The following is a 17,899-nucleotide window of genomic DNA, read 5'->3' as shown; positions in this document are numbered from 1 at the left end:
GAGCCCTGATCTCAACATCATTGAGTCTGTCTGGGATTACATGAAGAGAGAGAAGCAACTGAGGCTGCCTAAATCCACAGAAGAACTGTGGTTAGTTCTCCAAGATGTTTGGGCCAACCTACCTGCCGAGTTCCTTCAAAAACTATGCAAGTGTACCTAGAAGAATTGATGCTGTTTTGAAGGCAAAGGGTGTTCACACCAAATTTTGATTAGATGTAGATTTTTCTTCGGTTTACTCACTTTGCATTTTGTTAAGTGATACATATAATCTATGAATAAAAAATAAAAACATAAAACATAAAAACATGTCTATTTTTTCTTACTTTACAGCATTTTTTCACACCCGACTAAAACTTTTGCACAGTATTGTATATCGTTAAAGTGAGAATTAAAATAAAAACACGTGATGGTGTTTTTCAAAATTAATATGTGGTATATATGTTTACTGAAAACAAACGATGCGGAACCCAGCGTTTATTAGAGACCGGCTTTTGTTTACATGATTATGCAAATCAACCCGGTGACTATTGGAGACTGGATGCTATTTGAGACCTGGCTAGTATTGGAATTTTTACGGTATATATATATATATATATATATATATATATATATATATATGTGTGTGTGTGTTCATACTATTTCTCAAACAGTCTGTTTACTGGGTCAGTTGTTTGTCTTCCTGAATTGGAGCGAAAAGCTTTCATGTGAATGTATGCCAATATTTTGATTAATGCAACAATCTGCATGACTTTGATATTAAACTAACCCCCTAAAAACAGAAAATACACAAACACACACAAGGAAAACCTCAACTCAGTAGATTTTTAAATAGAACTTTAATTTTAATTTTAAACTTCCATTTTAAAATATACCTCTTTCTCCTGTGGATTTACCTCCTTTCCTGTCCCTAGTGCTGTGAAAACTGGGCCATAGTATATACTCTGCTGCTTTTAGTTGGATCTCACAATCATGGAAGCTTGTAAATTCAGTTGATGTATGACACTTTTTTTTTAGTGTGCATGTGTTGGTTGGAAAGGTGTTTAATCTCTCTCTGGTGGTCCACATAAACTTTTCTTTAATGTACAGTGGGGGAAAAAAGTATTTGATCCCCTGCTGATTTTGTACGTTTGCCTTTACAACAAAGTTATAAATTGATTTTCATGTTAATGAGGGAAATAAGTATTTGATCCCCTATCAATCAACAAGATTTCTGGCTCCCAGGTGTCTTTTATACAGGTAACGAGCTGAGATTAGGAGCACTCTCTTAAAGGGAATGCTCCTAATCTCAGCTCGTTACCTGTATAAAAGACACCTGTCCACAGAAGCAATCAATCAATCAGATTCCAAACTCTCCACCATGGCCAAGACCAAAGAGCTGTCCAAGGATGTCAGGGACAAGATTGTAGACCTACACAAGGCTGGAATGGGCTACAAGACCATCGCCAAGCAGCTTGGTGAGAAGGTGACAACAGTTGGTGCGATTATTCGCAAATGGAAGAAACACAAAATAACTGTCAGTCTCCCTCGGTCTGGGGCTCCATGCAAGATCTCACCTCGTGGAGTTTCAATGATCATGAGAACGGTGAGGAATCAGCCCAGAACTACACGGGAGGATCTTGTTAATGATCTCAAGGCAGCTGGGACCATAGTCACCAAGAAAACAATTGGTAACACACTATGCCGTGAAGGGCTGAAATCCTGCAGTGCCCGCAAGGTCCCCCTGCTCAAGAAAGCACATGTACATCCCGTCTGAAGTTTGGCAACGAACATCTGAATGATTCAGAGGAGAACTGGGTGAAAGTGGTCTCAGATGAGACCAAAATCAAGCTCTTTGGCATCAACTCAACTCACCATGTTTGGAGGAGGAGGAGGAATGACCCCAAGAACACCATCCCCACCGTCAAACATGGAGGTGGAAACATTATGCTTTTGGGGTGTTTTTCTGCTAAGGGGACAGGACAACTGCACTGCATCAAAGGGACGATGGATGGGGCCATGTACCGTCAAATCTTGGGTGAGAACCTCCTTCCTTCAGCCAGGGCATTGAAAATGGGTCGTGGATGGGTATTCCAGCATGACAATGACCCAAAACACACAGCCAAGGCAACAAAGGAGTGGCTCAAGAAGAAGCACATTAAGGTCCTGGAGTGGCCTAGCCAGTCTCCAGACCTTAATCCCATAGAAAATCTGTGGAGGGAGCTGAAGGGTCGAGTTGCCAAACGTCAGCCTCGAAACCTTAATGACTTGGAGAGGATCTGCAAAGAGGATTGTGACAAAATCCCTCCTGAGATGTGTGCAAACCTGGTGGCCAACTACAAGAAACGTGTGACCTCTGTGATTGCCAACAAGGGTTTTGCCACCAAGTACTAAGTCGAAGGGGTCAAATACTTATTTCCCTCATTAACATGCAAATCAATTTATAACTTTTTTGGAATTATTTTTTCTGGATTTTGTTGTTGTTATTCTGTCTCTCACTGTTAAAACACACCTACCATTAAAATTATAGACTGATCATTTCTTTGTCAGTGGGCAAACGTACAAAATCAGCAGGGGATCAAATACTTTTTTCCCCCACTGTAAGAAACTCCAATGTATAAAAAAGTGAACGTGATTTTTTTTTTTTCCTGTTCTTCCCTCCCTCCATAAAGCAATGAGCAGTTAAGGCAAGATTTTACAGCAGGTTGGAAGGATGTTTGCATACTCTGCAGGAGCTCTTTCTGCTTTAGACATACGCCTGAGGGTGGTGATGTATTACTGTTGCACTCTTCAAGACCCAGGAGATCCTTTTGTCTGTTGATGTCTGAAATTAATGGGCATCCTGTTTGCTGCATATGCATTTTTCACTTTGTCATCGTCCATTATATTGCTGTTGTCTATATGTTAAAAATTGAAATATTAAATAATAGGGCAAGAGTGGCTGCTCGATGGTTGAAGTAAGTGAACTTGAGGAGTCCATTTTGTGCTTTACATTCCTCCTTCCTGAATGATGTATAATCGGCAAAACTATGGATTTCATTATTCATGTCTGGGACTTTTGTTTATATACAAGAGTTAAGAAGTCGACTAGTTATGAAAAACTTTATATATGACTCATATTAGATGCATTTTGTCTGAAGAAGTCATGTAAATCCACAGTTTTGTTTAATCTGAAGGGTGGTAATGATTTATGTTCTTACCTCTTCCTTCCAAATGAAAAATCCTGCCCCCCTAAAATAAATTCATATATAACCTATCAATATCTAGTAGTTTTTAAAATGAGTTTCCAAATCGTTATCAATAAATAAGCAGTAAACTGGTTTAAATGGGTCTGGCTAGAGGTATGCAGTTTATTAACTCCACAATGAGCAACTGGTTTTGTGGGAAAGCTGGAAATGCCATCATATCAATTCACTGTATAAGGCGATTAGGTTTAATACCAGGAACAAAACCTTCAGTTTGACCCTCTCTACCCATATTCTGTATTATTGTCATTACATTATAAATTAATATAAATCACGACTTATGTTTTGATTCGTACGTATCTGAATACATGTAGTGAACTTTGAGACTTCCAACATTTTATTATTAATATATTCATGTTCATAAACTAATGAGTATTCTTTTTTTTTCAAAGTATCTTTTACTGACTAACTGAGAGTTAGGAGTAGTTTTTGTTTCTAAAAATAGTTAATACATGAATCTGGGACAGTGGTCTCATTGAGAACCATATCCTCATTTACATACATTGGCATAAAGAATTGTTTCACCTTTTACAATTTCAGGTGCTGTTTCTGCCATGTCTACAGTATAGATAATAAATATGCCTGCATGTTGTGCTAACTATGGTAGGTTTAAAATGCTTGCATGTCTAAAGGGAGCACTTGTAAACTGTAAACAGCTATGGATACCAGATGCTGAAAAACACCTGGTGAGTTGCTTCTTTGGGAATTGGTGCATCTGCCTGTACTGAAAGAGATCATTTTTGCACACTACTCTTTTATTACTATTTATTAACCTAATCCTCAAAATGTAATGGAAAAAAAAGACTTATGGGTCAATGACATATAAGATTTTCAAAATGAAAATTATAAAAGCACAGCAAAATGCATGTAAAATGTTTGTTCACAAGAATGTATTTTGTGTATTCTTGTTTGTTTTATAGCTTTTAACATGGCATTTATTTATTTATTTTTATTGGAAGATTTTTGATTTTACCACCTAAGACAAGTCAGGTGGCACAACCATATATTAATTAAAACAAATATATAATTTTAATGTATTTCCCACAACTGGATACAAGTACATTGTATCATTGTATACATATGAATCACTGTACTGTCCAAATATATAAGACATACAAAATTTCCCTTTAAATTCTTTTTTATGGGGCATTCATTACATTTCTTAGAAACTGACACTAATTTTATGTTTTTAAGCATCCAATTTTTCATAGGGTAAAATAAAAACTTTTTTATACATTATGTAAGGTGGTAAAGCTATATTTATGACTTAACTTTGCAGTTGCAATGAAAATTGATGTTCTAAAATATAAATTTGCTGGTTGCACCACCTGACCATGACTGGTTCTGCCATCTGATATGCTCAATAACAATTGATTATCACAAAATAACAAGAAAAAAGTTCATGTATTTTATTCTGGTTTCTTCTGGCTTTTAACTCACCTCCATTTTCGCTTGTTTATATACATTTTTTATATATTACATTTTTAATATGGACATTATAAGGAATACAGGTATGTGACACCTATCAAATGAAAATAGACAAACTGTACTATAATTTTTTGCATAGTTGATCATGATCAGACAAACTATATTACACTACTACCAAGTTTTTTTTCACAAAAACAGAAATGCGTTTTTAAAATTGAAATTTTTGACATTTTCCTCCATTAAAGTGTAAGGAACATTTTATGTTGAAATACCACTCAAACTAAACTTTGTTGACATTGTTGGGTGTAAATAGAATAAGAAATGAAGGAATAATGTGCAACTGAAATAACCTAACCAATGCGAAACTTTTAGAGAAACTTTGTACCACAAAATGCAAAAATATAAATCAAAATCACTGTTTTCATGAAATACAAAATGCATTATTTTCTGAACACACATACAATAGTTTAAACATCTTTGAAAATATCTTAAAAATATGTTTTCTATATGAAATGTATGAAGCCTGACTATAAATTCAGTGTATTACATATATTAACTATCAAACATTCTTTCATGTATGACTGTGTCACTGTGGACTTGGAGGTTCACAATGAGATGCTGGGTTAATCTATTTAGTTCAGGTGTTTCTGAAACAAAAATAAATTAAAGTAGATTCAAATGTATTTAATATATTAGAAAACATGAATAAACATGACTTTTTTCCATTGATGTAACTGGAATTCTGGTTGCACCATTTTACTTATTGGTTTTGCCACCTGACTTTTCAAACTCAATTCAAATCTAACAGGCATTAACTTAGCCCTGAAGAAAAGTGTATAGGTACATTTTTAAAATAAAACATAAATTGCTACAAAACCATTTTTGTTTTGTAATTTTCCAGGGGTCATACCACAAATTATCAAATATTTGTGAGAGAATTGCTAATCTTGTTACTGCAGCATAGGGATCATTTGGAGTTTTCTTTTGTGATGCCATAGTTTTCTTAAAGTGATATTACATAAAAATGCTTTTTTTTTTATGGGTTTCGCCATTTGACATTTGGAGAAATGCATTTTTCTGACAAGTTTTTTTTTAAATAGAATACATTTAACATAGCACTGGTTCACAACTTTAATAATTTATAAGCAATTTAACATACAATTATGCCAAACTATTTGATTAAGAATTTTATTGAGTAAAATAACCTTTTTACTACAAATTTGTTCTCTGCATATATGTTCAGACGGTTGCACCACCTGACATTTTGGGGCTTTGGAATACCAAAACTCAAAAAATATGTTATATTTAAAATGAAATTGGTTCCATATAAAGTAGATATCATATAATAATTTCATATATTACATGTATTTATTTAAAAAAATTTTTGGAAAATAATGGCTTCGGACACAAACAATACATGTCATGTCATTGACGCTTATCCATTTTACATAGGTAAATTAGTAAAGTGCATCAGATACTTATAACAATCAGTTGAGTATTATATCAAAATTAAACCGTTAGGAATGGATTTCGCTGTATTTCTGTTCAGTTGGCAACATATTTTATGTGCTCAATGTTTCATTACTTTATTTTTAATTATAATGCTATTTAAATCAAATAATTCAATTGAATACTGTTCCAAGTATTTCTAATTTTCTATTATGTTATATTTAAGGTGCATTAGCTTCTACAAGTCTGTTTTGCTTAACTTTGCACCAACATTTTCACTTAATAAACACAACATGATCCTGTATACTGTAATGGCATATACAGCTCTGGAAAAAATTAAGAGGCCACTCCCAAGTTCAGAAATCAATGTTAAGTGGTCTCTTAATTTTTTCCAGAGCTGTAGATGGCATGAAGCAATGTCACATCAGGTTTTCAATGGACTTTGAAACAGATTATAGAGAGACATACCCATGAAAGTGGGAGTTAATAATAAAATCATAATCACTTACGGCATTTTCAGTCTTTAAATGTTTTAAAATCTCTGAAAACTATTAACCAAATCCATGTGGATCCAATTAATGTCTCATTTCCTTCAAAAAGCACATGTATATTTTGTTTCCCCATGTTACCACATATGATCATTGACTGTTTATTTACTATGTTAATTACCCTTCATTCACAATTAAAATTAATGAATTCCTTTTGGGGAAAGAAAATGAAAAATATTTAAAAGGCATCATCAGGTGCAACAACATTTATAAAGGATAGTACCTTGACATTTTAACATTGGCATTGACATTTGGTTTGGACTTTTAAAGGAGGACGTGTACGCATCTAAAGAAAGTGTAAGGCACTTCGGTACTTAATATATTTAATTGACTGTAATCTAATGTGTGTATAGGTATGTGATGCATTGTAAGCCATAAACTATAATAGGTATATGGCAGGGTACCCCAGTGTCTGTGCTAAATAATATTACGCTATGTGTCTTGACTGTTCACTTCATGTGCAGTAAGCTAATATTACATGAATCATTTTCATGTCACTAACCTTATTTGGCAAAATTTGATTTACATACATAATTCATATATTATTTTCTAATTATGGGCAATGAAACAAATGGAATGAAAATGATGCTCTTGCTCAGGTTGTTTGTTTTGTTTCCATTGGCTATGGATTTAATGCATCTGGAGATCTGTTTCTAAGCATACCTGTTTTCCATTGCTCAGGAAACATATTCAGTCAATACTGTACTATGTCACGGTGATCCTAGACAGTATCCTTGATTATGTATAGTGTCTCTTCTAAAACCTGTCTATGTCTTGTTACAAATGACATTTCCTTTCAGATGTAGGTGCCAAAATGGAATCTGTATCCATGTCTCCACATTGTGAGGTGCTTGCTGAATATAACTGATTTGTTGTTAAATGTAGAGCATAATAATTGTTATAAACAAAAGTGATCCATTTTAACCTTGCTTCTTTAGTTGCTAGGTCTTAGTGATGAAAGATGCTTTTGTTTGTGTCACCTGGTCCTAGTTTTGGCTACTTCTTGAGCTGAGTGTTGGAGTGTTGACTTTATTTGAATACTGAAGCCTTGAATACCTGAATCAGATATGCACATATCCTTGTCTGTTCCGGGCTAAAGAGATTGATTTATTTCAGTCTCTGTGTATGTGATAGTCTCCTCAGTTTTGCGACATTAGTAGGTTCAGGTTGTCATTGCATTCACCTACTGTTGATTTATTATGGAAGCATGTTAGTTTTCTTGCAAGATTTATTCACATTTTAAAGTTAAAACTACTGTAATAATGAGTTTTATTAAATAAATATTACAATTATATTTCTATCCCTTACCAGCAAAATTGTACAGGGTAAAAGGATTCTCTTCTAATACATTTATTTATTTATTTATTTATTTATTTATTCATTCATTCATTCATTCATTCATTCATTCACTCATACATATGTTTCAGTGTGATCTTTTGAGTATTTGAAGACACCATTATAGGAAAAGTGAATCTTGCATATGGATTAATTGTTACTCATTAGCATATGCCATATTACAGATATCTTTTTATTATGTATCCTAGTTCATTTCATTATGTTGAACACCTGTGTGCGTGTGTGTGTATAAAATTGGAGATGCACTTATAGCAAAAATCTTTAAAAAAAATTGAGAATTAGAGGATTGTATTTTTTTCCCCAAGTACTCTTTCAATTGTATTCAGAAAGTGTAATACATCTTACTGCCTGTGTTTAAATGAAGTGTTAATCACTTGGTTTTGCTGCCCTTTTAATCCTTTAGAAAAAACTGCAACTGCAAATGAATGTTTGCTTTGCTTGCACACACACATAATGGCAGAGAGATAATGCAGTGAAATGCCAGTGCTGTTCAAGTTACCATGTTCTGATGTTAAAGATTTTTACTATGTCAGTCAGTTTTAAAGTTGCCTTTGATTAAAGCAGGACTTTATTTTTAAATTAGACATTAAATATCAATATTCACCTACTGGTAATGTATATGTCATGAAACCTTAGTTGAATGTTAATGATGTTACCCATGATTCTTCAGTAATTTTACATTTATTCTTTATTGTGAAATAAATTGATTGCCTGGTCTGTTCTCTCTGTTAGGTGCAATAATGCTTTCCATAAAAAGAAGGATTTATGCTTTAATCTTAATGACCTACCTATATTTGTATCTTATTATGTAACTCTGGACTGTTAAAGGTTCAATTTCTTAAAATAGACAATCTATTTAAAAACAAAATTAAAATGATACTCAAAACCTCCTTTGAATGTTTACAATCCCCTAGGGAGATGCACTGAGGAGCTACTGTAAGAACAAGCAACACTACATTTTGTCACAGTGTTCATGACTTCTCTTTAATGCATTTCTTATACATACTTTAGTTCTGTTATCTTGAAGCTGTTATAGTAAGGTTGAAGCATCCATGCCATTAACAATCAATGGACATTTTTATGTAAACTATGTATAATAATTATGCAGTTTTGTTCTCATAGATTAGTGAATTATACTTTAAATATTTAGTTACAAACTCTGGGAACATCATTGGCATATGACTGGGAGTGTACATTTAGAAGTGTTGCAGTTGGTGAGCTTGCGTATCTGATGTTACTAGGGCAAAAATGCATACAAAACTGTGACTTGATGTGGAGTTAGTTCTCAGCTGTGGCCTTAAGTATTGCTCAGCTAATCAGGACACAGTGGGTCTAGAAAAGTTGCAATAAATAATGATTTGACACATGCATCTCTGCTCATGCGGTGTTCTGAAACCACAATAATGAATAAATTAAATGGATGGAGCATGTGGTCAATGTTTTTTAAATTAAAAAAATAAAATTCCAAGTAAACCTTAGTCATGATAATTACATATGTAGAAAGATACAGTGAGTGAAAACTTACTAAATTGTAAAAAAGCAATCTGCAATACACATTTATTTGTATTTATTCATCTGGCAGGCAGATTCATCCAAAAACATCTGCAACCACCATCGCTGCGGCATGACATTTAGCATCTCCTTCCCTTTAAACCCTGTAATCTTTCCTCCAACAGTTCAACAGCACATTCATTACAGAGTGCTATGTTATTCTAGCTTGTTTTCTTTTGAAATATATTGCCATCCTTTCAGAGGGATGGAGTGTATGACTGTTGCCCCAGAGACATTAAAACATTGCATTTGCATTTTGAATATTCCAGATGTTTGCTCAAGTGCTGTAACATTTGCTGTTGTGTTCGTTAGAGGTTGTGGGGTGCAGTTGTGTCAGCAGCTACTGCTTATCCCCGATCCACCAGTCTCTCAGACTGTCATCCCACAGAAATGCAGTTGCCACGCAAATTAGGGAGGATAAAACCCATCATGATTGAAGACTGAATATTCTGCCTACACCCTTGTGATGTTGTAATTGGCTTCAGTACTGACACATTGACAGAATAGGTCTCCTTAAGGTATATCCAAAGTGTTCAATTCTGTGTTAATAGCGGTGCATATGTGCATTAGATGGCTGCCACAAACCATCTGTAAATCTGTAACTTACCAGAAATGGAAACATTTTGTTGCAGCTTGATGGGGGAATGGCATTATTCTGCTATCTGTTTTACTAGGACCGTGGCTGATTGACTGATGTGTGCACTCTAGCCCACAGTTAATTGCAACGAGATAGTTGCTTAAAATATGGCTTCAAGTGCCCTGAATACTGTGTAAATAGTGTGCTCTTCACATTCCTCCTACCAAGTACTTTTTGCAGTTAGTTTCCTTCTCAGTGCGCACAATGTTGTGATGTAATTTTGATTTGCATAACTGTAGCTGTAGCTGCTCTTCTATTTCATTCCTTGTTGTTTTTCTTCTTTTGAAGTATGTATTTCTCTAAACAGATATCTTTCTGTGTAAAACAGTTAATATAACCAGCAAATGTTCACCAATGCTGACTTTTAGATTGCGTTTTTGATATTTATTTTGTAGGATTTGTGTCTTCCCATTGATACAAAATATTCAAGAATGAGTAACCATTTTATACTTCTTGTACATTTTAAGTGCAATATTGGTTTCATACATATTTGTGATCTCATGGCAACAAAAAAAGTTGGTAACACATTCACGAACAGTTAGCTTCTAACAAGTGCCTGCCAGAGCATTTTACTTTGTCATTTACAGCTGTACAGAAATCAGTGGCGTCCATCAGCTTTAGATGCTTAAGTGGACACTAATAAACTTGTCCTCTGAAGCATTAATAACACTTTGTCACCCTCAACCACTCTGGTACATATTTGTACCCAACAAGGAAAAGTTCAGCCATTTTAAAACAGATATTCAATTTTTCTTTTCCACAAATGTGGGTTAATGGATTATGGAACTACTTTAACTAATATTACTGATCTTAGTACTAGCATCAGTAGTAGCAATTTTCATATTGATACTATATCATTATTAGTACAGCTAGTAATTTGCATATTTGTTTAGTTTCATGTTACATTGCTTATTAACTTTGAACAACAGCAGGTAATTAATAAAACAAAATATTAATAATACAAATCTGAATGTTGCTACTACTAATAAAATCATACCTGCACAATAACAGTAAAATGATGCTGTGCACCTGGGAGTCTTCATTTATGACAGTTAGAACTGGCTTCAAGATTTTCCTTATCAGAAGCCAAATGAGTTTGAAAACCCTTTTGCCCACTGTTTCTAACTACAGAGACTTTCATGCTCTCCACAACAGTACTGGCTTAGCTGGGGTTGGCAACACTTCACACACTGCAGTCAGAAAGCCCTTGATGATGATGAATGCAAAAAATTGTAAATAAAATACATTATTTTCTAGCTACCTGTTTGAATATTGCTCTTAAGCATTAAGCATGATACACACACCCTGTAGTCTACATACTTCTACATTTAAGTGTACTATTATCCAGAAAGGTGAATTGTGTGCAGACTACGGCTAAAATAACAGTGTGTGGCATGGTGGAATTACTAAACTAAATTACTAAACAGAATGAATAATTCTAGGCATATGTAAATCTCTCTCTCTATATATATATATGTGTTTGTGTGTATATTTAACATATATATGCTAGACCCAAATGTTAATATAGCATATTTTGAAATACACAACATATTTTCTTAGCTTTGCCAACTGAAAAAGTAAAACAGTGTGTTTTGCAATTGTGAAGGGAGATTTGTTTTGTAAGGATCTGTAGAAGCATTGATTCTAAATGGACCATTGACATGAAGTGCCAAATACTGTTAAACTTTTCCACTGATGTGAACTGATTCAAATTTATTGCTTTGTGATATATGGTTTTGCATGATTTTGTGGTATTCATGTTTCAATGTATGTATATATACATGTTTCAGAGATAACTAGATATTTTAATAATGCCTGGTAATATGTTAAATATTTTATCTTTACAGATTGGCCAATTTGCTTTCAAGGGGATGAAGAGACTGAACCGCATCCAGTCAATAGTGTTTGAGACAGCATATAACACAAATGAAAATATGCTGATTTGTGCACCCACTGGAGCTGGGAAAACCAATATTGCAATGCTAACTGTTCTGCATGAAATTCGCCAGCATATTCAAGGAGGAGTTATCAGAAAGGATGAGTTTAAGGTATAAATCAAATGGAAGCTTTTATCTTTTTAAGTATTATATTGTTAACAATCAGAATGCATAGGCAGACTTCATGTCAAGGTTACTACTCGTCTCTAAGTCATCACAAGTAACATTGCTTCCTTTATGTTCATTACTGCCATAATACCTAATTTGAAACTGGAAGATTTATTTGCCCACCTGAAACAAACAAGTAAGTGATGCAAAATTTAAAAATTCATTTGGATGTAATGCAGCACCACTTTTCCAAGCAGTAGCCCTATGTAAACAAAATCCATTGCCCTTTAAACAGTTCCCAACCTAGCCAACAATGATAACCAGTTTTCATATATCACCATTAAAGTTTTTCATTCTAAGTGGCCTGCTTCATATTTCACAATAAATTGTGATTTGTACTTGTTGCCAAGGAACAAATGATATTGTGGGGTTTACTCATTTATCAACTGAGTGTCCTTTCACTACAGATTGTATATGTTGCCCCGATGAAGGCCTTGGCTGCTGAGATGACAAATTACTTCAGTAAGCGTCTAGAACCACTGGGCATCAGTGTGAAGGAGCTGACCGGAGATATGCAGCTGACCAAAGGTGAAATTCTGCGGACACAGGTAAATCCACACAGCTGCAAGAATTGACATGGCTCACAGCAGATAGCCTTGTCCATGTAAAATAGAGGTCCCATGCATTTCCTTCAACTCTGCTTTCCACTGAATATAGTATATGAGGTGACAATTCCAAAAACATTTTTGAGACAATGTATTGAACTTCAAATTTAAGGATACTAACACAGGAGAACTGAAAAAACTACAGACTGGTTAGCTAAGCAATCGTAGCAGTATCTTTGGAGGTAAAATGCTTTATGTCAATGCTGCAGTACTTACTTTATGTCATTTATTTGACAATAGATATAGATATATCTATTAATTGTGTGCTTTCAAGTCAAGCCCCCAAACAGCTTTTAATTTTTTTTTTTTTTTTTTTGTTCTGTAGCATTTATATCTATAAGTTGGGTAACAAACGTATTTTAAGAAATAGACCGGAAATGGTTCAGTGGCAGTCACTGTCATACATATGTAACGCCTAGTGTACAGAGTTTCAAAGGGAACTGTGTTTATTGCTCCTGATTATCTAAAATAGATCTAATTTATATATTTTTTAAGAAAACCAGTCAAGCTCTTTTACACAAACCAAATGTTATAAAAACTCTCAAGTATTCTCAGCCGTTCATAGGTCTTTCAGCATGTTCTGATTTGTATGGAAATGTAATCATCAGAGTTGCAGAGAGAACAAAATATCTTTCCCAAACTCACACTTTACCTGTAAACACAAAATACCTATTTGACTAGATCTATGCTGCTTTGCTCTAGACCAAAGGGAAAACAACCTATTTGGGGAAAGTACTGTATATTTTTGTTTCTCTCTTTTTGAAAATTCCTTTTATCAAAACCATGGCTTTGCTAAGAAAATGACAGTACTTCCCCAGCTGATCCTGTGGTGAGGTACTCAGTGGAGCACTGCTTTTTCTAATCTGCATAAATTACATAATTACATCAATTACACCACTTAGCAAGACTGACAAACTTGGAGATTATTTGAGAGTGAGGGTAGTAGCTCATTCTCTTTCAGAGACAAATGAAAAACAATTATTTAGAAAGTATACAAACATGGATGAAGAATAGTATCCAATTTATGGAATTGAATATGTTGTAGTTCTTAACAAAAAAGATCTAGGTGCTTTTATTCTTGAGTAATAACTCTATCGATTAAAAAAATATATATTTGTATAATATAAAATGCTGAATTTATGGAAAAATAAATAAACCTTCTAGAATATCATAGTGACAGAAACAGATGTAGATTGTTAGATGTAGTTTATTATAGCTGCATCAGTGAGAGAGAGTGACTATAAAATGTGTGACACCATATTATGTTAGTAACTCTAAATAAACTATATAATAAACTTGCTCTTCATACATATGTATAGTACTGTGCAAAAGTTTTAGGTAGGTGTGAAAAAATCGTGCATAGTTGAATTGCTTGGCCTTGTTGCCACATCAGAGGTATGGCTTTTTGGCCGCAAGTCTTCCATGAAGGCCACTTCTGACCAGACTTCTCCGGACAGTAGATGGGTGTACCAGGGTCCCACTGTTTTCTGCCAATTCTGAGCTGATGGCACTGTTAGACATCTTCCAATTGCGAAGGGAAGTAAGCATGATGCGTCTTTCATCTGCTGCAGTAAGTTTCCTTGGCCGACCACTGCGTCTGCAGTCCTCAACATTGCCCGTTTCTTTGTGCTTCTTCAAAACAGCTTGAACAGCACATCTGGAAACCCCTGTCTGTCTTGAAATTTGTGCCCGGGAGAGACCTTGCTGATGCAGTATAACTACCTTGTGTCTTGTTGCTGTGCTCAGCCTTGCCATGGTGTATGACTTTTGACAGTAAACTGTCTTCAGCAACCTCACCTTGTTAGCTGAGTTTGGCTGTTCCTCACCCAGTTTTATATGATTGTGTTTCAACCTACATATTGAATTGATGATCATTAGCACCTGTTTGGTATAATTATTTAATCAGACACCTGACTATATGTCTACAAAATCCCTGACTGTGTGCAAGTGTACCTAGAAGAATTGATGCTGTTTTGTAGGCAAAGGGTGGTCACACCAAATATTGATTTGATGTAGATTTTTCTTCTGTTCACTCACTTAGCATTTAGTTAATTGATAAATATAATCTATTAACATGTCTATTTGTGAAAGCATTCTTACTTTACAGCAGTTTTTCACACCTACCTAAAACGTTTGCACAGTACTGTATATGTATCTACATTTATATACAGCTATATACTTATTCTTGTACAGAAAACTAAAAATTGAATCACCAATGATTTATTCTTTTCGAACCCTCTTCCATGTTCTCCCCAGCAATTTTTACACACATCACTCCCTGTGCCACATGGTTGTAGTTGTTTTTTGTTTTTCATTTTACAAACTTTCTGGTTGCCTTAAGGTTTGATTACTTTCACATTTATTTTTTACAAAGACAGAAAATACTGTTATGCAACACCATTAACCCAACTAAGGTATTCCTTTGCTGAAATGATGATTTGTTATAAAACCATTGTGTGGTCTTTATTTTCATTTGTGGCTTTATTTCCCTTGACCTGCTCCTTTTCATGGCACTTTGACCTTTGTACTAACGTGAGAGACATTTCAACAGCTCATACGCCCCTGAAAAGTATGCTCTCAAGCCATCCATCGCTGAAGCCACAGTGCACATAGCAGGTCTGTGTTATAATATTGTAAGGCTAATGCAGCCCTCACTTATGACACGGCCTAATGCAGCACTCACTGATAATGGCATGGTAAGGCACAGAGGTGGCTTTTGTGAGGCAAGTCAAAGAAACCCTGGCCCGCTTCCAGCCTACCCCATCCTGGCAGCATCTGGCCAGGTGTGCTCTGGCCTTGGCAGAGTTCTGGTCGTAGTCGGCGATGTTCGTAATACAGGGCCCAGGCAGCAGTCTCAGAAGCAGTTTTTACAGATGGTAAAAATGACATTATTTAAATATACAATTAACTGCTCAGTTTTTTACATGGATTCCAAACTGAAAATAGTGTCAACAGCATCAATCAAAATGAATAAAGTATAAAATACATTTTTAATCAAGATTAACAGAACTCCTGCTTAACCTTTTCCCTTCCTCCCGTATAATGCTTTGCATTCTGTCAGCATGATTGTTTGAACTTTAAAAGGTCAACTTGTCACTTTTGTTTACAGACAGGACACACAAAACATAGTCAGTTGCTACACAAGAGTTGCTACACAGTTCCCCTATTTTTTTTGGATCATATTTTTTTTGTTGGATATTTAAAAATGTATTTTAGTAACAATGGCCAGGCTCATATACAATACATCCTGATTGTTATTACACATTCGTAATATCACACATCAGAAAAATGTAATCACATGTTCCTAAAGCACATTTGGTTGTAAACTTACATGTTAGCCATGAAGTAATTTAATAATAACTTAATCAGGAGCAGCAACTATACATTAGGCTGTAGGCTACATACTGTATTGTATGTCTTTTAGAAATAATCCTTTGGCTAAAGAACGCAAAATATTTGATTATTTTTGGCTTTATCATACAGTTATTCACACACATTGTCATGTGAATGCACTGCCTAATCTTGTCTAGATTGATTACCTCCCTGCTCCAGTGACCATCAGTAGGCATTGGGTTTATACAGATAATACTACTAAGGGAGAGAACTGAATGCTAATGGATTTGTATATAAACTCACTACTACCACAAATAATCCTAATTAATATAATAATAACAATAATAGTAAAGCGATGTATTATTATTTCATTCTTCGTTATCGGTGCCAATAACACCAGGTTTGATGACATAATTTAATCTGCTAGTCCTCTGCATCCAGTGCACAGGTGGGGAGGTGGGAGAGTATTTCATATTTGTCCAGCCTTACATCTCTTTGCAAACCCTTGTTCAGTTTTTGAACACTATCATCTATCTTGCACAACTAGCCACAGTGTGTTGGGTGATATTTAAATAAACCCTCCAATATTTAGTCATCAGCTATTTGCACTCTAGGTGGCAGTGGGGGTGACTAAGTATATGTGTGTATGCATGGATATGTTGTATGCATGGATATGTTGTGTGCATAGGCATGAGCACATGAGCCTGTGGGGGTGTGCACATCATTCTCATTGGGGGTGTATCATCTGTGCATGGGTAGGAGAGAGAAGCCAATGGGCTGATTTACTCCTGGACTCGAGGGCTTTGAGATGATACTGTTCATTTTCTGAATTTGCCATCATATTTGACAGTCATGAAACAAGACAGCAGCCTGGAAAATGTGAATTCATCAATGTATGCACAAAAACGTGTGCACTGTGGGCTCAAGTTATGCCTAAATATTAGGAATTATTTTCCTGCTCAGTATCATAAACTGCATTAGACATCCTCTATGCTGTTCTTCTAAGAGGAATTGACACATTGTGGCCCATGGTTTTCTGTTCTTGATTAGAAAGGGGCTTTAAGCATTCTAAGCAGGCTCAAAAACAGTGGGGAGTTAGCTGTTCAATTTCATGATTAATGTTTGCATTTTTTCCTCAACTTCAGTATGACTATTAGTTTGATTATATAATGATTTTGTGTTTTCCTTTTAATCTAAAACGTGTCTTGTTTTATTAATGATAATTAGTTTAAAAAAAAAACTGTGATGCGGATTAAAAAGGTGCACATCAATACAAATGCTCAGCAACATTTTTTTAAAATATATCGACGAGAGCTGACTACTGAGGATTACTGTCTTTATCTTAATATTTAAGTACTCAGTGCTAGAAATGTCATATCCTTAGTGAATCATTGAATAATTTCAGCCTCTTTTAGTGTACTTTTTTTTGTTAATACTATAATAAGTACCTAGAAAAGGTAAACTGGTTACAGGCTTGTTTTTAATCCAACATATTCTCATGTTATGAAATTTATTTAATTTGTTTCTGGTACATGTAATATATTTAGGAGCACATGCACCATATGCATGTTTTTGTAATTTACCACACTTGGCAAATAATATTGAAAAGAATATTCCTCTGTCTCTTCACATGCTAGTTAAAGCACAGTGACAACATGTTCTCCAG

At 34.7% G+C, this 17,899-nt stretch overlaps 1 protein-coding gene across 1 annotated transcript in view; it reads left to right on the top strand.

Annotated features, from left to right (window-relative positions):
* Window positions 1–17,899, top strand: part of ascc3 (activating signal cointegrator 1 complex subunit 3) — a 312,947-nt gene that overhangs the window by 65,062 nt on the left and 229,986 nt on the right. The window contains exons 9-10 of the mRNA XM_066701745.1: window positions 12,038–12,238; window positions 12,703–12,843. Of these exons, the coding sequence (XP_066557842.1) occupies window positions 12,038–12,238; window positions 12,703–12,843 (342 nt within the window). The remainder of the gene's footprint in view (window positions 1–12,037; window positions 12,239–12,702; window positions 12,844–17,899) is intronic.

Source organism: Amia ocellicauda, chromosome 1 (assembly GCF_036373705.1).
Source record: "Amia ocellicauda isolate fAmiCal2 chromosome 1, fAmiCal2.hap1, whole genome shotgun sequence".
NCBI lineage: Eukaryota > Metazoa > Chordata > Actinopteri > Amiiformes > Amiidae > Amia > Amia ocellicauda.
Note: the sequence above shows the minus strand (reverse complement) of the source record. Positions and strands in the feature narration are given on the sequence as shown.